General features: G+C 40.7%; 1 protein-coding gene across 4 annotated transcripts; it reads right to left on the bottom strand.

Annotated features, from left to right (window-relative positions):
- Positions 1 to 1,827: 1,827 nt before the first annotated feature.
- LOC117363145 (mitochondrial ornithine transporter 1-like) lies at positions 1,828 to 19,144 on the bottom strand. Of its 4 annotated transcripts, none has more exons than XM_033950479.1 (7): positions 18,739 to 19,144; positions 16,175 to 16,274; positions 14,111 to 14,369; positions 12,055 to 12,192; positions 9,268 to 9,440; positions 6,705 to 6,863; positions 1,828 to 3,024 (listed from the first exon to the last, which is right to left on the bottom strand). In XM_033950479.1, the coding sequence occupies exons 2-7, from the start codon at positions 16,239 to 16,241 to the stop codon at positions 2,900 to 2,902; spliced, it is 921 nt and encodes a 306-aa protein (XP_033806370.1). In that variant the 5' UTR covers positions 16,242 to 16,274; positions 18,739 to 19,144; the 3' UTR covers positions 1,828 to 2,899. The 4 variants fall into 4 exon arrangements, with proteins under 4 accessions (XP_033806370.1, XP_033806371.1, XP_033806372.1 ...); XM_033950480.1 differs by having other exon boundaries at positions 16,175 to 16,278; positions 18,790 to 18,819; XM_033950478.1 differs by having other exon boundaries at positions 1,829 to 3,024; positions 18,790 to 19,143.
- Positions 19,145 to 21,626: the final 2,482 nt, after the last annotated feature.

Below are 21,626 nucleotides of genomic sequence, written 5' to 3'. Positions count from 1 at the left end.
TACTTATTTCAGTTGCCATATGGCAACAAGCGATATGAAAGGGTTAAGCCACACCGTCTCTTTTTCTTTTTACATTCTTTATTTAAGCAAGCTACATGTTCAGACCACAATGCTACAACACTTATCTTGGAACCATACTATTTCAAATGTCTAAAACAATTTCCCATCTTACACACTTCACATAGTGTCTTTGATATAGTTAATCAGCACAATCACAATTTTACATCTTTTTTTTTTTTTTTTTTAACCCCATTAACAGTCCTGTCGAATGTTAACCAAGCCAGATTTTCCATGTCCATGGCATTCCCCTCAAAACTCTTTATTTGGCAGGTAGTAAAACTCCCCACCAGAAATGACATAAAGGGATTTACTGGTAAAAAAACAAATGCCCTGACGTACTTTTGTTATTCTTTTTCTCCAAATATGAGGGTGCAGCTTGAAAAGGGGCTTTTTCTCTTAAAAATTGCCTGCTCTAAGCCCTTTAAAGAGACGACATTCCTCTTGGTCCTCTCCAATTTCTGTTTGACATGCTCTCCAAAAGGGACACTATAGCAGTAATAGCCCACTTCTGTATAGAGCAGTGTCTCACAAACTTTACACGCCGTGGCACACTGAACTGGCGGCTAAAACTTGAGGGTGCACAAATGAAATTAAAGGGTTAAGTTCCAAAAATCAAAACGTTTAGCTCTTGAGGTGAATTTATTATTTAACACCAGAGAAAGCAGTACAATTGCTCCCAATCATTCCTCCAAAGCCCAGGTCCAAACAAGCAGCAGCTGCCATTTGTGTGACTTGGAGCAAGTGTAAAGGCCAGAGGTTTCCTGAAATATACCTATATACTACTGCAAAATTTGAAATAAATACATTTTTAAACCACACCCAGATTGTGCCCTCTTGAAATCTGTACATGTTGTAGGTATATCCATGATCACTACTTACACATGTAAACTAGCTGTTTACGTTTGAAAATAGTATATCTAACCCGGTGACCCGTCAAAAGCACGCTGGACATTGGCGCACTGACCACACTGTTGCTCTGACCGCTATCAGGCCTTCCCGTTTGCGCTGAAGAGGGTATGGGGAGGGACAATCCCCCACTACACTTACAGCTCCTCGCACTCCCGTTGAGAGGGGTCTGGGGGGAACCCACCCAGTACACTTAAAACTCGCGCTCTCCTGCCTAAGCCCGGCTCTTCCTCTCTGAGGGGGAGAATCGCCCCCACTACAATCGTGCTCTCGTTCAGGGGTATGCCAACGTAGTCTCAACTGTAAGATTGTCGCAAACCCCCTCCCCCACTACACTTACAATTGTGCCCTGAAAATCTCGCTCCCTTCATGCGCGCACTTGTCGGTGTGCACATTTGACAGAGAAGAATTGTCAGAGTGCAATTGTCCTGCGCGCTACTGACGGTGTACCATCTAACCCTTCTAAAACGACACTTTAATTTAGAATATTTGATGCAAATTACAGAGGAGGCTCAAGAGCAGTGAATGAGTGAGCAGCCTAGAGGAAATAAGCGGGAACAGCATTTTTCTCCTTTATACAGCATGTATTTACAAGAAGCATTTCACTCTTAACTACCGTACTTTGAGCCAGAGTGCCTGAGAAAATAAATCCCCAACTGCAAGCCACAACGGGAAATCTTTGGGCAGGGAGCAGGGACCAGAAGGCCCTCGGCAGTAGAGAATGACACGGGGACAAATTTTTCCCCATCCCTGCAAGTTGTGTTGCTGTCCTTGTCACATTCCTGTAAGCTCAGCCTTAACCACAACAACCTCGAACACATGATTTTAAAGTGTTTGACGTTTGTGCAGATGAGGACAGAGCTTGCAGGAATGGGGCAAGGGCAGGGATGGGAAAAAGAGTTCCTGGAGTGATGGGGAAAAATTTGTCCCCGCGTCATTCTCTACTCAGCAGTTCCATCCTAGTTTGTGATATACGAGACAAACATTTTGTACCATAACCTGTGTATTTTAATAAACAGAGCTGTAAAGTATATATAGTTCAGGAATGCATCTTTCATTATGCCAGATGGAGTATATTTATACTTCTGCCCTTTCAACTTTAAAATGCCCATAATTTTCCCCGCAACAGACCTTTCTTTCAGTTACATATTCCCCCCGTCAGTATTTCTCACATGGGAAAAAAAATCAGATGCACTGCCTACTCTTTAAAACACGTGATTATCATGTTGGATTCAAAATAAAAAAAAGCAATTAATATGTCTTAAATTGTTCAATTACAAATAAGCAATAAGAGAAGCCATGTGTTTCAGGAACATTATTGCACACTCTGGGTAGAGTTAGGCATTGTGAGATTAGAGGTGTGCGCCTCCAGTCACATGAAAAGGTCACCCTGGGTTGGAAAACTTTAAGGACCTGACCTGGATGTGGGAGGGCAGTGAGGGTTCCATGAAGATCTGAGGAATGAGGAAGGAGGTTATCCCTAGAAATAAGAGGTTGCATGACAAGGGATGCAAGGAATGCCCACAGAGCCCTGTAGTGAGGTAATCACTGTAGTTAAATATAGACTGTCATCTCAAGTACCCCACAATTCCAAATAAAGACATGAAATCAAGGGCCGAGCTACTGTCAGCCATATATTGACTGCAGCTTGGTTGGATCCCTATGGCGAAGTATGTAACACAACCCAGATTCTTATAATAGTATGAGAAGTGGGGGGCATCTGCTCAGAGACATCTTACAGAAAACCCTCTACCCAAATTTTTTGTATTTAACAAAAAATATAAATATATATAGAAATTGCTGGATCTTGCCCCAACAGGCTGTTGACTATATAGCAGATGGGTAACATAATACCCAAAGAACTGTACTTCTGATTGGTTACAGGGTTGCCAGAAGATATTTGGCCACAATGAACTTCAGATGCTGAACAATTTCAATACATGTCAAATTGTTTCATCATCAACTTCCTGCTGTATTCGTAAGCCACAAACAGAGCCCCATTGGCTGGGAATGCACGGATCATGGTGGGGGTGAGTCCAGAATATAAGGCTGATAGTCCTGCAATGGAGAACATGTGTTATAAAACAGATGCATGAGCATATCTCCAATTCTCCTACAGTTTTCAATATTAAAACCATGCTAACAAACTTACAGAATACAGAAGAATATCCAAAGGCACACTACTGTTCACCATGTGAAGGAATCTGATTTGAAAGGCTGTGACTCACTGGATGAGCTACTGCCTCTACACCCAGATTGAGATTGAGATTGAGAGATCCAATTCCAGTGCTGCTCCCTGTGACCCTGGCAAGTCACTTAATCCTCCAGTGCCCACCACTTTGAATGTTAGCATTAAGGGAAAGGTGGTATACAAACCCCCTTTCCCTTAATGCCTTTCGGTCCACTGAAGGACCACTCAATGCATTTTACAATCTGGTGGTATATATAATTTTAAGAAAATAAACATTATTCCCTCTCCTAATCCAACGTCACTGGCTCCCTATTCAGTTCAGGATCCAGTTTAAGATCTTGATTTTGACCCATATAATTCTCTGTACGAATATTCCTACTTACGATTTGTCTTCTCTACTTACACCATACCACCCTGTTTACTCTTTTCGATCTGCCTTTGAAAGCTGTTTATGCATTCCTTTCATGTACTGCTCTCAATTCACGTCTACACGCCACTGTTTTTTTGTTATCCATCTTCAAGGAATTCACAATTGCCTGAAATTTGCAGGGATCCCTCTTACTTAAGATTTAGGTCCACCCTAAAAACCTCTCTATTCCTGAAGGCTTTTGGAACCATGATTCCTTTAGGCCCTTCGCTTGGCAATGACCAAGCTGGCTTTTATTTTCTCTCTTCTCTCCTTTTTTTCTTTTAGTCTTAGTATTTTTATTAGAAGATTTGCAAAGAGAGAACATCCATATAAAACATACAACATATAATTAAGAACATAATAACAGTGTTATCTGTAGTTGCAAGTTAACATGACACTGAAGGAATCTAACTTAATATGCAGGCCAAAACATTCATGATGGATGAATTTGTATATAATTTGTTTTAAAGCAGACCATTTTAACATCGATCAATAAGTGATTTTTAAATTTCTTGGCTAGGTACTCTCATATCTATAGGTAAGACAAACCATATTCCACCATGACTTGAATGATAGATGGTGTTCCTTTCCTTGTTCTATTTTAGACTGTAAACTGTCTTGTATGTTCCTCCACTGAGGCAGTATATCGAGTACATTGTAAACAGTAAACAATAATTCTATATAGTGTGCCACAAATTAGGGATAAAAATGGAGGTAAACAGAGGTTAGGCATCTAAATGCATGTAAATGCTTTAGCAAGTAACAGCAAAAGGGGCATACATGTGGGTGGGGCATGGACAGGTCACATTTAGGTGCCAAACTTTAAAGTGTAAGTTGCATGCCTAGGTGCCAGCATTTACACCTGGTATAAGTGTTGGCGCCCAAATGCCAAATTAGACTCTATTCGTATAACAGAATCTGGCCACCCAGATGCCATTATATAATACCTCAGTGCACAGATTTTGGGCATCTAATTTTTAGCACCCTTTACAGAGTTGCTCTGAATGTGGATAACTTTATATTGGGGGGGGGGGGGAGAGAATGCCTAATTAAAAAAGGCAAGCAGGTGTCTACTTAGATTATAAAATAACACTAATTGAGGTGCAGATTTAGACACAGACAGACATACCCTTCTGCTTAAGCTAGTATTTTATAAGAGCACAAAGATGCATCTAAGTGAACAGCTTTGAATCCCACCCCATACATGCCTTCCAGCAAAGCAAACATCATCATATCAATGCACGTACTTTTACTTCACCTGAATTTTATAACAAGAAAGTTACAGGTGCATGCGACCACATACATCCAGAAATGACTTTCTAAAATTACACCCCCCAGTAGGTTTAATGTGATTGTTCAAATAAAGGTTCTGCTTGGCTTTAAACATTTTTCCTTTAAGGAAGTTATCTTTTTCCCTTGCAAGAGTGCAAATGGACTCAGATTTTCATGTTTAAATATAAAAGTACAATGTTGTTTGTTTACATCAAGGGTGCCCAACACGTCGATCGCATATATGTTCATGCTGTTATGCAAGATAAACGATATATATTTTAAATATAAAGTACACTCGGTATATATATAAATAAATATATGTTTAGCATTTTTATTTTTGGTAGATCATTTTCACTTGGTCATTTTAAAAGTAGCTCGCAAGCCAAAAAAGTGTGGGCACCCCTGGTTTACATGATACATCTCCGTGCTACAACCCTGAAACAGAAGAGCTGGTACACTTCTCTTTAGGTCCAGCTACCCATTAACCCAGTGAATGCTCTTCTGCCCTCCTGGTTAGGACCGATACCTTTTTTTTTAAAACCATAATATTCATGATTCTGCTTTAGCAAATAAGTTGAGTTTATGGGGTTGAAGCCAAGGACACCCGCAATCCTCATCGTGTTCCTGCAGAAAAATGCATGAGCAATGTGTACAAACTGATACTGCTGCACAATTTCAACTCCACAAACAAAGCTTTACCACTTCTCTTACAGAGAACGGCTCCACTGGTGACAAATAGCTCCCGCAACAAGCATGTGCCTTAAGTGTTGAAGAGAAAGATATGGAGTGCTTGAGAGACGTGAGGAGGAGGATAGAGAGGCACAGAGGTGTTGAGGAGAGCAAAGAAGGGGACACGGAACAATGGGGCGAGAGAGGAAACAAAATGAGGAATAAGAATGAGATGGAGAGGTGAGTGTAATAGAGAACATAAAATAAATGAGGTGAAAGTGATGGGGATAGAGGAGGAAGAAGTAAAGTGGAGAGAAGGTGATGTAGGGTAGAAAAGAGAAAAAAGGTGATATGCAGAGATAAAGAGAAACAAGAAGAGACAGAGAAACAAGGCAAATGCAGATGAGAGGCTGATTTATTTTAAATTAAAACCTGGTCATGTTTCTTTTCTCATATGGTTGTTAAAACTATAATGTTTGGCCCTAATTTGTTAGAGGATTAGTATAATATTTTGCGTTCAAAACAGCATTGAAGACACGTTTTAAAAAAATAAAAAACTACGGCTTGAGGGCTGTTTGTTGGGCCTTGTTGTAAACTCTATGTTTAACTTTATTTACTACTTGTAATCTTTCTTGTTTTACCTTATTTTTGTCTGTCTGCCTGTGTCATGTATGCTCTCCCTCTGACGTCACCTCCTAGGCGCGGGACCCAGAAGTGACATCAGAATGAGCCAACTCCGATGCGGGCAGCAAGTTTATGATGCTGCTTGTGGCAGGAAAATTAAAGAGGTAAGCGGAAGGGAAGGGGTGCACGCATTCGGCTTGGGGGGGAGGATCGGGAAGGAGTGGGGAGGCAGAGGAAGGATGGGTGCCAATGCACCCCCAGACGGCACTGAGGGCGAACCCCCCTCCCCTCTTACTATACCACTGCCTAGTTATGCTGCCTGGGAAGAGGGAGGGTGCTACATGTTCAAGGACTCCTAGATAAAATAACAACTGGCTTAAAAAAAAAAAAAATTACGATTGCATTACCAGGTTCTGCAAAATAATCTTGTAATTTAAGTAAGGCTTGAGAGGCTATAAACCACAGCCACTAGCAGCTTCACTTTTTCAAATGTTATTTTTGAGCTGCTTTAACTTTAGTCACCAATGCGATTCCAACTAAACAAATACTTGCCCATTATTTTAAAAAGCTCACCTTCATTTTTCACTAAGTGCACCAAAGTTCCCATAAAGCCTGCTTGTTTCCCTGCTGCAGAAAGAACCTGGATTCTGGATTTGACACAGTCCACAGGGTACACAGCAAGCCACAGAGCAACACCTCCAAAGCCACCGCTTATCATCAAAGGAATTGGGCCTGGAAGCATAAATAACACAGCAAATGAAAAAGACAGACAAAATGAAGGACCATACATTACACACAGCCAAGGCAGGATTAAAGGATAGGCAAAATAGGCATGTGCCTTGGGCCCAAAAGGTTCAGAGGGGCCCGGTGTGCTGGTCCAATGATGTCATCATGTGTAGCCAAGCCGATGTCACGCTCTTGCTGCAATGTTTTGGGAGCGGATGTTGTCGGCATCCATCGTTTATTGTTTTCTCGAGACTTGAAGCATAGGAAAGAAGCCTGTCTGGCGGCTGCCTTTGAAAGTTAAGAGGAGGACTCTGAAGTCTTCTGCTGTGCACAGCTGGTGCTGCTACACAACCAAGGGGTGCATGCTACAGATTAGGCCCATGTCTGGCTTCGGGAGAGAGGAAGAGTAATAGGAGTCACTGCCTCTTGGGCCTGCACATTTGGCTGAGCCCTGTGGGAGTGACCCAAGCAGAAAACAGTTGATTGTGTAGGAGCCAAGAGGTAGCAGGTATGAAATGGAGAAAAGGACTAACTTGGGGCAAACAAAAGTTAGCAAAAGAGTAGTTTGAGTTTGAGTAGAGGGTGTATGACTTTGAATCTTGGAAAGAGAAAGTATTTGAGCTGGGGGTGCTGGTTAGAGTGATTTGAGGGGGTACTAAGTATGGGGTGGGGGCAACACAATAAACCTGCATTGATGCCCTCTCACTCCTTATTTTGATAACGAGTCTTTGAGGACACAAAGTTATCCTTATGTTTTTCTCCTCCCCCTTTCCTATTTACATTTGTAGTTTTACCTTTTGCCCTCTTTCATGTTATTGTTTTTGTAATCACATATCCGTTTCCCTATCTCTAAAATTTTTTAGACTTGTAAGTCACTTACTATCATAATGTGGGACAGCAACATTTTTAATAAACTTGGAAGGGGGAATACTAAGCCTTTGGAGAGGCAAGAATGATCTCAAGCTGGAGAGAAATTGAGTAGAATAAATAAAAGTCATGAAATCCAGAGGATCTGGTTTTAATTAGTCAGTCATGTCCTTGAATCCTCTTCTCTGCTGCCTTAGTTAGGCTTTGCTCTGCCTTATCTCGGAAGGTAGGGATTTTTTTTTCTTCACAGTAAAGTTGGATCTGGAGTTCTTCTCTGGATCTAACTTTGTTAAGAATCAATCTGCCTGGGACTGTTCAGAGGCAGACCAAGACTGGAGGATCAGGAGGACACTTTGAGATCTAATTTTTATATGAAGAAAAACATCCCAACATTTTAAAATAAAGAGGAAAAAAAAAAGAGAAGAAATCAAGTAGAATTAAAGAAGTAAATAAGCAAGCAAACATGTAAAGAAATAAATGGAGGCATGAGCAGGGCCAGAGGTTGTCAAAAAACCTGAGAAGTGCCAATAAACAGTCAGAACTAATCAGAGGGATGACAGAACCCAATAGGATTCCGCCTTATTGGCATGTATAAGCATAACAGGACTCAGCTAAGTAGAACCACAGTTACGGTTATTTGACTATGTGAAGATTTTTTTTGCAGTAACAATTTTTTGCAAGAACAATTTAATGTTATTATTTTTCTGGGACAGTTTGGGGTATTTAATATACTCCAATTTTTTCTACCACTCTGAATTTTCAGTGAGCAGTCAAACTTTTACTATTATTAAATAAAGTTATTTAAATCCTCTAAATTCAAGAATTAGTTTTGAGACAACGAATGAAGTACTGGGCAGGGCTTATTGAGACTTTTTAGTCTGATGCCTGTCATCTTTGAGTCCCTGCTCGGGATTGAATTGTTTATATCACCCGTACAGATGTCTCACTTATAAATTTCAAATTACTCTTTTGAGTCTGTTTGCATGCCATTGTTTCTTCACAGTGGAAGAGAAAAAAAAAAGTTTTTGCCAATTGGTTTTTGATCAGGGCCAGAGGTCCCAGTGTACTTGTGTGCCTAGGGCCCACTGAAGAATTAATCCTGCTCTGCACATAGCTTTTCATTAAGATGGAATATCATTCAGTGAGTGACAACAATTAAAAATAAGGGCAAATACATAGCATATTAGGAGTAATTCAGAAGGGAATGGAGAATAAAATCTAAAATGAACATTATAATACCTGTATTCATCCACTCAGCGACCTGCACCTCAAGTACTGCCCCAAAATTAAAAATGAAAGAGATACAGCAGAACTAGAAAAGGTACCGAGAAGAGTAGCCAAAATGACTTCAATATGGTGAAAGGGTGAACAGGTTGGGGCTCTTCATCTTGGAGAGTAGATATACGCATATAAGATCTACTCAGAACCGTACAAGTCACTTCTTATCTCCTCAGTGTAGAGTTCATTATATTATAAGCTAAAGAATATGGAAATTGCCAGAGGAAATCAAAATTACTAAGTCTGTCAACAGTCTTACACTTACCTAACTCTTCTTTTGATTTCCCTCCTGAAGCAAACAATGATCGGCTCAGCTCATATCCACCAAAAAAGACAAAATATCCTGGCATCTCTCTGAATAAAGTGCTTGACAGTCCTTGGTAGAATCCCAAAACTCCCTCGGTGCGAATAATACCTTTCACCACTGACCAAACTGTACTATCAGAAGGGAAGTAAATTATCAGTGTTATGCTCTAGGTTGATAGCCAATTGCTTATGCACAAGGAATACAAAACTAGTATCTGGTCAATAAAAGTGAATATTTTGGAACTAAGGGGGGAAGTGATCAATGTGGGCTACCGTTGAGATGAGTTATTTTACTACTGACTTGTGCTATTTGATGCAATAGGACCTAGTTACTCATAACTGAGGTTAACAGTAAAATAACCCATTCTAACGGTAGCCCACGTTGATAATAACTTTCTCTCTAAATCAAGAACAAGTGTGAGCACATGTGCCTACTAGGTGCTTGACAGGAACACTTAGGGCTCCTTTTACGAAGCGTTAGGCCTTAACGCGCGGAATAATGCATGCTAAAATGCCATGCGCGCTAGCCGCTACCGCCTCCTCTTGAGCAGGTGGTAGTTTTTCGGCTAGTGCGCACTAATCCGGTGCATGCGCTAAAAACGCTAGCGCACCTTTGTAAAAGGAGCCCTTAGGATTTGATTTACTAAGATTATTCCCCCCCCATTCAGTGTCCAAGGGGAAAGAAGTTTAGTAAATTAGGCCTTTAGTGAGATGTGCCATTTTAAGTATAATACCTTGAATTTGTTTCATTGATCTGCACACTATACTCTACACTTTCAACATATAGAATACCGTATTTTCACCCATATACCGCGCGCCCATGTAAAATGCGCACACGGGTATAGCGCGCGGGGAACAGAAATTTATGTAAAAATTTTTTACTATAGCGCGCACACGCGTATATCGCGCATGCCGCCCTGACTCTCTGTTCGCTGCCCCGACTCTCCTCTCGCCGCCCCGACTCTCCTTTCGGAAGGACCGCTCTCACCCCCACCCCGAAGGACCGCTCGCATCCCCACAGCCTCCCCCCACCCCCTCCCGCATGGAGAAGCTGCCTACCATTGTTTCCGGATGCCAGTGAGCCCAGCTGCTTCCTCTGCCGGCGGTCCTGCCCCTTCTCTGAGCCCTGCGCTGCTTCCTCTTCCGGCGGTCCCGCCCTTTTTCTGACATCAGAGAAAGGGCAGGACCGCCGGAAGAGGAAGCAGCGCAGGGCTCAGAGAAGGGGCAGGACCGCTGGCAGAGGAAGCAGCTGGGCTCACTGGCATCCGGAAACAATGGTAGGCAGCTTCTCCATGCGGGAGGGGGAGGGGGGAGGCTGTGGGGGTGCAAGCGGTCCTTCGGGGTGATGAATCGGACGTCGGGGGGAAAACTATGTAAAAAAAATTTGTACAACGCGCTCACGCGTATAACGGTTTGCACGGTTTGTAAAATCGTGTATAACGCGCACGTTATATGCGTGACAATACGGTAATTATAGAAATAAGTAAAAAGTAATGAAGAAACAAAAAATATCTTGACTGGATTAAATCTTCACAATTTTGACAACAACCTCCATGAGTTGTTTAAGGTAAGTGTTCAGAGATGGTTCTCTGCGCTGAGAATAACTATGTCAGATTTGAGGGCATCCATAAAAGAGGATCTTTCTGAGGCAATTCTTTTTCAGAAGTTGAAGTCTTCAAAGATTTATTAAAAATATTAAGTGTATAACAATATATTGCATATTTTCATTTGACAGCATTTTATTTGTTCAAACTTCAAATAAATATGTTTTGTATTTTACTGGTCTTGTATTCGTATTTATACATAAAGAAATATCCTATGTTTCTGTAATTAATAAAATTTCTCTTAAATTTACTATGCACAGGGGTCAGAGTCAGAATTAAAGGTTTGGTGTACTGATTCTACAACCCTGCCTTAAAGACTCAAAGGCGTTTAGACAACTACCTTATTCTTTTAGATACTCTGGCCCATTTTGTCTGAGGGCCTTGAAAATCATGTTGAAAGTGTAGAGCAGTGGTTCCCAACCCTGTCCTGGAGGACCACCAGGCCAATCGGGTTTTCAGGCTAGCCCTAATGAATATGCATGGAGCAGATTTGCATGCCTCTCACTTCCATTATATGCAAATCTCTCTCATACATATTCATTAGGGCTAGCCTGAAAACCCGATTGGCCTGGTGGTCCTCCAGGACAGGGTTGGGAACCACTGGTGTAGAGTTTGTTGCAACATGGTGAAACAATCTCAAAGCATGTTGAACTTTTTAAAAACAGAATTTGGAAAAAATAAGGGTCTGAAGACTTTTGCAAAACCCTGTAAATCAGGGATCTCAAAGTCCCTCCTTGAGGGCCGCAATCCAGTCGGGATTTTCAGGATTTTCCCATGAATATGCATTGAAAGCAGTGCATGCACATAGATCTCATGCATATTCATTGGAGAAATCCTGAAAACCTGACTGGACTGCGGCCCTCAAGGAGGGACTTTGAGACCCCTGCTGTAAATGGTGTAAATTCAAGCCCATAATGTAATTATCAGGAAAGGTGAGTAGAGGGTTGAAATCAGACTAGCCTCATTTGGAGGACATGATCATGTTTGCATAAATTCTGAGTTCAGCATCAACTGTGGCTGAAATTAGGATTCTTCCAATGGACCCAAAGAGGGAAAATGCCCTTTAGAGCATCTGGCATCACTGTTCAGGCTTTCTTGCTTATCCCTCACATTCCCAAACATAATTAAAATCATACTCTTACTTGTGCCTTTCAAGAACCTTTCCAGATAACTTTAATTCATGCATGGCCTGCAGGCGACATTTTACCAGCTCTGCAGGGCAAAGAACGAGGGAGGAGAATACAGATGCAACTGAACCTGCAGCTGCATTCTGTAGGTCACTGTGGAAAAATAAAGAAGAAAGAGGACTACTAGTTTCTAAATACAGAACCATGTCTCCTTGATAAATTAATTTAAGGAAAATGCTTCATTCTCACACTGGATTTCTCATTTCTGTAATTGAGCTTTTCAGAATAGAATCTCAAAGCTGCTTAACACCATGCAGCAGGAACCAAAGAAATGAACACAGTTCTTTCAGATAAACTTTTTATTGAGAATACAATGAAGGCCCCTAGATACGAGGAAGATACAGCTGAAAATATTTTCAATAAGAGAAACTATTAGATAGAGAAAAACAATATGTGAAAAAGCTGTGGGCCAGGCGACCAAAGAAATTTTTTTTTAAAATTCTTTATTCATTTTCAAAATTACATTAAGTGTTAAATATATTTATTCACATTAACAATAAATACATCACTTACAAACAATCATTGGTACATTACATAAATTCTTATCCCTTCCCTTTTCCCATCCCTCCCCACCATATATTCCATTATCATATAAAATATGTAATAATAAGACCAAAGGAATTCATTCACTGAAACCAGCCCCAAAGGTACATGAATTAAATTGAGAGTTTCTTCTGCGTGCCATGCTGAATAATAATGCAGTAACAGAAAAAGATCTACTGACACTTCTGTCCACAATGCAAAGGATGGATCCCAGTTGCCAGCCTTACAATATGATCACTTGTAAAAAATCTCTCCTAATTCAGGACAGATTTGGCTGTCTTCCTTTTTTTACTCTTGGGCTGATAAACATGCAATGTCTCCACTTTGTTCATACCCAGGACCCTTCCATTCTTATAATCATAAAACATTTTAGTAATCTAATTAAATACCAATATTAATGTGGCTATTGGCTCAATGTCAAACTTCCTGAGTTCCCTGAGTAGCCTGCCAATATCTGGCTACCATGTGCACCTGTGCTTGTACTTTGACTTTTAGTTATTATTGCCATGACAGCTTTCAAGACTGACCAAGTGCTATTTTTTCACTGCTGCCCGCCCAGAGCATCCAGCTAGTTGACTCTTTCCACTAGGACTTCTAACATTTCAAATGACCATCTTTACTATTCATTCTGGCAATGTATTCCACTTTAAACAATTAAAGATGTGCTGCTAGCCTGCAGATATGCTGTTTTGGTTTTTTTAAAAAAAAATAAGGAATCTCCTGAGGTTATACCATTCAATAAAGGCAACATCCAGTGTGCCTCCTAGATCTAGCCCCAATATTGCAGAGAACGTGGTTTGTACTTTTTTTCAGTACTGGAATTTAGTTACCAAGCAGTTTATTTTATTTATCCTCCTTGAGCTGTCTAGATCACGTCATACATTTGTGTAAATGCTGAGAATCTGCCTAAGCACTATTCTATAAATATGTGCATATATTACATAGCATATATTTGATAGATGGGCTACACATGGGTGGAGTCTGGGCAGGGCTGATACTTGCACTTGTTAACTTAGAGAATACTATAAGTTATGCATATCTCTCCAGCACTTAGGCAGAAGAACTTATACCAGCTCTGTGGCTGGCGTTCAGTGCTCACACTCAAATTATAGGCATATATTTTACCTGTTTCAATCATATTCTATAAAGGACAGTAGCCTCTCATTTTCCTTAAAAGAATATGTGCCTAAATATCGCTTCACTATTATAGAATTGCCCTAGTATTGACCAAATCTTTCAATGTGTTAATGGATGAGAAAGGGAGTGATGGAGAGCAGTGTGATTGGAATCTAAGGGTGGGACTGTTAGATGCGGGGACATGTATGTGTGGGGGATTCATGCTCCTGCCAAAATACACATCCTTATGTTTTTGCTGTATTATGCCAACTTTTAGCAGTCAACCAGATTTTAAGTCTGTCCACTTGTCTTCTTATTTTTGAAATACATGACAACCATTTTGACTGCTCACCTTAGCATTACGTGCTTGTCTAGTCCAAGAGCACTCCTCACCACTTGTTGACAAAATCCATAGCTCATGAACAGCACAGAGTTTTCTGCTATGTTAGCCAACAGGGCTGGGCTGGTTCCCTTGTAAAAGCCTCTAAACCCCACTTGTCTGTAAATCTTCACTGCGCACTCCATAAGTCCTCTGTACAAATTCGGAAATGTCTGCATTTTCACCTTTGCTGTGTCAAAGGGCTGCCCAACCAGCACACACGCAGTTCCACCTGAAATAATACAGTAAACCAATGAGCAGCAGTCAGTTAAATTCAGTCTGTTTCATGTACTTGCTAACCACTTACAGTGATCCAGGTGAAGGGCAAATCTTTGTAGAGAAACAGTTAACCTGGAAAATCTCACTGGGTCTCTCTCCTAAATATATAGATATATACCATTATTCTACTAGATAAGTGCATACAAGCCAACCAGTGACAGTGCCAGGAAATGTAGGGGCGGTACAGTAAAATTCCTACACTTATAAATGTAAGCATAACTTTTTCTTCTTCCATTGCCCACAGTTTTAAGGGGAAATTTTAAATGGAACAAAAATACAAGACCTACACAGTACGTGTTACATTTTTTTCCTTCTTTCTGATGAAAGAATTTTGCATTGGAAATACTAATATTTTTGTTACAATATGTTAAATTCTGCATGTGATGTTAACTTTTATCTTTAAGGTTTCCTATTGCATGTTATACATGAAATCCCAAAAGAAAAATAGCCTACTCTATTTGAGAGGGGTCACAAATCATAGACTAGAAAGAAAGACCTGAGCTCGATTCTTGAAACCGTCTTGAAACCAAGGGCTTTCAAATTCACACACCTTATTTTTATGTATATATATATTATATTATCATGCTGCTAAATTCTAGATGTTCAATTTGTTGATATACAGCTAAGGATGTTCAATCAATTCATGGGAACTTTTTGACAAAAGTCACAAGTTCACCAGGGTTTATCAAACATGAAGCACCCTAGAGTGCATCGCAGGAGTCACCCACAAACATCATGCTGTACATGAACATCTACACTAGGGATGGGCTGTCCTTTGAGAAATGAATGTTGTCCTTTGGTGATCATGGGCTCTCTTTAAGGAGAGGGTGCACTGTATGCACTCATAATGACATTCATTGGAAATGAAAAAAAATCCAAACTAAATTTTCTGGGTGCCTATCCCTGATCTACATCTGTTCAAAAGCAGGTATAAATGTTAATGCATGAAGTATATGTGCAGGCCTTGACAAATTTCCTTCCTATTTAGGATTCAGCAACTGAGACATCTCCCCCCTCATTGTTTCCACTGACTTGCGGGGGAGGGGGGGAGGATAGAGAGATCTCTTCTGAGGCCTAACTCGCAGCTCTTTACAGCCTAATTTACTAAGGCTGTTTTCCCATTCCTTGACCAAAAAAAAGAAAGTTATTTAAATAAAGCCTGTAATGCACCCTGCAGGCCACTAAAAATGAAGTCTAAAAAGTGGGGATGGAACAGTACACAACAACCAGGGATATATTTGTGGAATTCTTTCAAATACACTTTATTGATATAAAGTTACTTGATCCAATATAGTCGGTGTTTTAGCTTTATGATGTCTTTTTTTTTTCCATTCTTCTAATCCTTTGGACTTCCAGATCTATTAATACTAACCTCTCCTGCTTCACAAGCTTTCATTTACAATTGCCTGGGACCTTCTCCTTAAACCAGGGGTGTCAAAGTCCCTCCCCGAGAGCTGCAATCCAGTCGGATTTTCAGGATTTCCCCAATGAATATGCATGAGATCTATCTGCATGCACTGCTTTCATTGTATGCTAATAGATCTCATGCATATTCATTGGGGAAATCCTGAAAACCCGACTGGGACATCTCTGCCTTAAGTGTTTCCAACTCTGCAAATCAAACCTGGGTCTTCTTACCACAATGTGCAGACTGGCAGCTAGCCCTGACCAGCCCTCCAAGCACTTTCCATGTTGTTTGGTTTTCATTGAAGATGATTCTAATATGTGCCATAAAATAAGCATTTACTCTGGAATTACCTGCAGCCCCTGCTGTGAGGTCAATAGCAGCCTGGAGAGTGGAGCTTGGTCCCGTAGTACCCATCATACCAATATCACATCAGTGTATCATTTGAAATTCCTAGCTCCAAGGAGGAAGTAGAAAAAAAAAATTAAGATAAGACTTTATTAGGGAATTCACCAAAGCTTAGCATACACTAATTCCATTAGTGTGCGCTAAATGCTAAGACACCCATAAGTATAAAATGGGCTTCTTGGCATTTAGCACATACTAAACTTTGGTGAATTCCTCCTCTTCCCTCCATATTACGGTTATGATTATGGTCTATTGATTTCTAACCTGTCTGGGCAGTATTTAAAAATACAATTAAACAAAACCAATTTAAAATACATCACACTCAAATCAGGGCCTCTTCTCTAAGCACATAAGTTTCTCAACTAGAAATCAACTCTATCAACTACCCTTTGCAAACCACCCTAAAACTTCTAGGTATGACTATTGACAGAGGCTGCACCATGCAACCACAAATTAAAAAAACAATACAGAAATCTTTCGCAGTTATGAGAAACCTTAGACAAGTCTGAAAATTCTTCGAAAAAACACAATTTCAGCTCCTAGTACAATCTCTAATCCTAAGTATCCTAGACTTTTGCAACATCCTCTACCTCCCCTGCCCTGCAATAATGATTAAACAACTACAGACAATTCAGAATACAGCTCTGAGACTTGTCTATTCATTGAAAAAACATGATCACATTACTGAGGCATTCATCAATTCTCATTGGCTTCCAATCCAGGAAAGAATACAATTTAAATTCTACTGTATACTATTTAAAACTATAAATGGAGACAGCCCAACCTACCTAAACGACCGCCTCATCCAAACCACCTCTACCAGGCATAGAAAAACACATACCCCATTCACTTACCCCCCAATCAAAGAAGTAAAACGGAAAAAAACTATACAACGGACTACTGGCCACTCAGGCAGCGAAGATAGACAACCAAGTCTCCAACCTATTGACAACAACCCCACACTACAAGATGTTCAGAAAGGAAATAAAAACTATACTCTTCAAGAAATCCCTTAATAAAACTTAATACCATGATAAAGCTTAACCCCCCTCTTACCATCCCCTCCCTAACCCCAGATCCTACTTTTCCCTCTCTTGGAAACCTTCTCTGATCTAACGTTGTAACCCTTCTTCCATAACTCTTTTTGTAATCTGCTTTGAACCGAAAGGTAATGGCGGAATATAAATCTGTAATGTAATGTTATGTAACTACAATGCAGAACTGCCAAATTATTCATTCTAGGAGGGAGACTTTATGGCTGGTCTTAAACTCACATCCCAAAGCAGTATAGTATTTGTAGTCCATAATTCTATCCACTGAAATCAGAGCTACAGATCCCATAATGTAACAGGATGAGGTTGGCAGAAATCCAGGACTGGTCAAAAAAAGTCTCCCTCCTTGAATGATAACTTGGCAGCTCTGACAATGGTAGCATAAGAAAATCCAAGGCTCTTTTACTACAATATAGTGTGTGATAAATGCTTAGAATCCCATTTTATACCTATAGACTTCTCAGCATTTAGCACATGCTAAGCTTTAGTAAAAGGGCCCCTCAGTCTTTTCCTCTTTCTACATTAAAAAAGCCCTTTAAAGCCTTCTGAATATACTCTGGAATTGTCCCAGGAAGAGACATTTTAAGAGAGACACCACCAGAAAGCATGTTTTCATGTATTATGCTGTGTTAAGAAATATCAGAACTGCCTATATTTACTAACATGGAAAACCTGTTCCAAATGAAGGAGTGAGAACGTGGCAGGGCCTTGAGCCCTGTATTCACAGAGATCAGGTTTGAAAAATCAGAATCAGCTACTTTACTCACAGTGACTCTGGTTTGGAGGAATTAAATATCAGGACTACATCTACTGTGAACCTACTTTGGGGAATGAGCATGAGTACTTTTTTTTTTTTTTTTTTTTTTTACATATGGTAAAGGTTAGGGGAATAATAATAATCTAAACAGTTTACAATAAAAGAGGTAAACAATTCACAATATCATACAATCCCACCACCATTACAATAAATTAATTCTGGCCATTTTCCAGTTCTACTGCAAACATTTCTCAAATAATCAGTTTTTCAGACCATTTTGAAATTTTAAATAGTTAACTTTTTATCAAAGTGCTCCAGGCATAGAATTCCAAATCTCTTTTAAATCAATTAAATGCCACTGAAAGGTCCAACTTATGTAAAATGTAATATTCACTTTGATTTTAAACCAATTTTGGAAGTCCTAAACTTTTCTAGGTAATATCTTAAAAGTCAAACATTTTAAAATTAAAAGATGTGCCCTTACTGAAATCCAGCGTAACGACTTAAAAAAAGGGGTGGGGTGGGGTGCTCTTTTCTAAAAACGATCCTAGCAGTAACATCAGTACTGCATACCCAGTAACTAGTTTGGGCTTGGAGATGAATATCATTATCCATAGTGAATGACTAGTTTGGGGGATGAATATCTGTACTGCATCCTCAGTGAGAGAGACTCTGGCTTGGGGGAGTATTACTACTTTACCTGGATTAGGGTGACTCTCGGTCGTTTAGCAGATAAGTAACAGCACATTACCTGGAATGACTGTCCAGTTCCCTCCTACCGTCCATGTGTCTACCTCACTGCTTAAATGTGAGAATGAGGCTGGGCACACGCTACAGCCAAAGGAAAAGAAGCAACTCCACTACCGGATTTTTTTTTTTAAGCAACTTTATTAATACTAGATTGTAATAGGGCAGACAACGTGTTCGAGGACCAAGTGAAAACCACCCTCCCGTTTTCAGCAGGATTTTAATATTTGTCTCCGTTTGATGCTGTTAGGTAACGGGTTATGGCCACCCCGAAATCAAGCTTAACGCCCTCCGTAAGTATCCTTAGTCAGATAACGCTTCCGGATATCTAGCTTCGTGCCGGCAACAACTACTATACAATACAGTATTGGGAGACTACTGCATCGATAGCCTGCATAATCCAAGGGCATTTCAAGCCTCATTCTGGTGCTCCAATAGTCTCTTTCATCATATTTCAAGCCTCATCCTGGTGCTCTAATAGTACAGTAGTGTGTTCTAGGGGAAGAATAAAGCCTTACTGGATAAGCTACTACCTGCAAATGTAAAATCAGTTCAGTGCTTTTGACACCTGCCAGCCAGCACTTAACAGAGATCTGGGCTTTCTTTCCCACTATAAAGACATTTAAAACGGTTCTGCCACCTTTCTGTCTCCTGCCCACCCCCTCTTCCTATCCCTAAAATGCTTTCCTCATAAAATACTGATAATTTGTCTACATTTGCATTTTTTTCTGATCTGAAGAAGGGTTACCTTTGAAAGCTCATCATAAAATGCATTGTTAGTCCAATAAAAAGGTATCACCTTATTTCCTTTGTTTTTTGCTTCTTTATATTACAAAAATTAACTAGAAAAGCCATGCCATATCTGTCTGACATACCCCCTTGAGGCTTCTGCGTAAAGATGCATTGGCTGCTAAAGCATAATCAGGCAGTACAAGAAACAAAGCACTAATGGTTTTCAAAACTGTCCTGTTGCCCTTGCCTTGCCAGTCAGGGTTTCAAGATAACTACATAAGAAGAACATAAGAACATAAGAAGTTGCCTCCACTGGGTCAGACCGAGGTCCATCTCGCCCAGCGGTCCGCTCCCGCGGCGGCCCATCAGGTCTGCGACCTGTGAAGTGGTTTCTGACCACTTCTATAACCTACCTCAAGTTCTATCTGTACCCCTCTATCCCTTTATCCTCCAGGAACCTATCCAAACCCTTCTTGAACCCCTGTACAGAGTTCTGGCCTATCACTTCCTCCGGAAGCGCGTTCCATGTGTCCACCACCCTCTGCGTAAAAAAGAACTTTCTAGCATTTGTTCTAAACCTGTCCCCTTTCAATTTCTCTGAGTGACCCCTAGTGCTTGTGGCTCCCCTCAGTTTGAAGAATCTGTCCTTATTTACTCTCTCTATGCCCTTAAGGATTTTGAAGGTTTCTATCATGTCCCCTCTAAGTCTCCTCTTCTCCAGGGAGAACAGCCCCAGCTTTTTTAACCTGTCAGCGTATGGAAAATTTTCCATACCTTTTATCAGCTTAGTCGCCCTCCTCTGCACTCCCTCGAGTACCGCCATGTCCTTCTTGAGGTACGGCGACCAGTATTGAACACAGTACTCCAGGTGCGGGCGCACCATTGCGCGATACAGCGGCATGATGACTTCCTTCGTCCGGGTTGTGATACCCTTTTTGATGATGCCCAGCATTCTGTTTGCTTTCTTTGAGGCTGTCGCACATTGCGCCGATGGTTTCAGTGATGAGTCGACCATCACCCCCAAGTCCCTTTCCAGGTTACTCACCCCTAGCAGTGTTCCCCCCATTTTGTAGTTGAACATTATTTCCATAACATTGCTAGACATTACATTATATTAGTGTCTTCTATTCCACTAATACCTTTCAGTTCTAGGCGGATTACAAAAGAATTGGTCTGGGCATGCCCAGTGAGATTACAAGATAGATAATTAGAAGAAGCATTAGGGTCCGGGGATATAGTGAGGTTAGTTAGACTTGACAAATTTCCTGAGTAACTTAGTTTTTAATTCTCTCCTGAAGGTTTTGTAGTTGGGCGTTGTAATCAGCAGGTTGGAGATGTCTAGTTTCGCTGCTTGGGTGGCTAGTAGGCCATCATACATTTTCTTACATTGTAGGCCTTTGAATGGGGGGTGAGTGAAGGGGGCGTATATTCTCCTTGGTCTGAATGTGTTGTTCCTGGTAAGGCAATTGTTTAAGATAGGTTGGTCCATTGCTATTGCTATTCAGGGCTTTGAACAGCATGCAGTAGAATTTGTAGAGTATGCGTGCTTGTACAGGGAGCAAATGTAAGTCTTGGAAAGCAGTGGTACATAAGAGACAATCCCTGCTCAATAGAGCTTACAATCTAATTAAAATGGACAAACATGGGTTAGGGAATTACAGAGGGAATGATAAAACAGACATGGGTACTTTACAAATGAGTGGGAGTTAGGAGTTAAAAGCAGCCTCAAAAAAGCTGGTAAAGTATCTCCTGCTGTTTCTTTGCATTTGTGTGATCATCAGGACGTTTTGCTACTGCAGCTGCTGTTTGTTTGGTTTCCCCTTCCCAAAAGCCGCTGCTGTTGCTATAGGCATCTGCCTAGTCCTGCCTCATGGCCTTGGATTCATGGACACATATGACCAGCCTTTCTATACCTACAGCCAAAGCAAACATGTATCTTCCACTAACTACGTTGGACTATTTCTGCAGAGGTCAAATATACCATCTGTAAGCTGTTTAATAATGGATACTGCAAATATCAAAATAACTACCACTTCAGACTAGTGGTAGCCACCCAGGGTGGAGACACCCCCCCCCCCCAAGGCAGTGGGGACTGGAGGTGCATGGAGC

This window comes from Geotrypetes seraphini, chromosome 6, assembly GCF_902459505.1.
Source record: "Geotrypetes seraphini chromosome 6, aGeoSer1.1, whole genome shotgun sequence".
NCBI classification, from domain to species: Eukaryota; Metazoa; Chordata; class Amphibia; order Gymnophiona; family Dermophiidae; genus Geotrypetes; species Geotrypetes seraphini.
This window is presented reverse-complemented; position numbering and strand designations above follow the sequence as displayed.

What these genes read in the sequence shown, in the direction of transcription:
- LOC117363145 (XM_033950479.1), bottom strand. Translation starts at nt 16,241, where the DNA reads ATGATGGGTACTACGGGACCAAGCTCCACTCTCCAGGCTGCTATTGAC. An exon ending in CCTCACAGCAGGGGCTGCAG is followed by an intron (nt 14,370 to 16,174) that starts GTAATTCCAGAG and finishes GTATTATTTCAG; the next exon opens with GTGGAACTGCGTGTGTGCTG. An exon ending in GAAATCAAAAGAAGAGTTAG is followed by an intron (nt 6,864 to 9,267) that starts GTAAGTGTAAGA and finishes TTATGCTTCCAG; the next exon opens with GCCCAATTCCTTTGATGATA.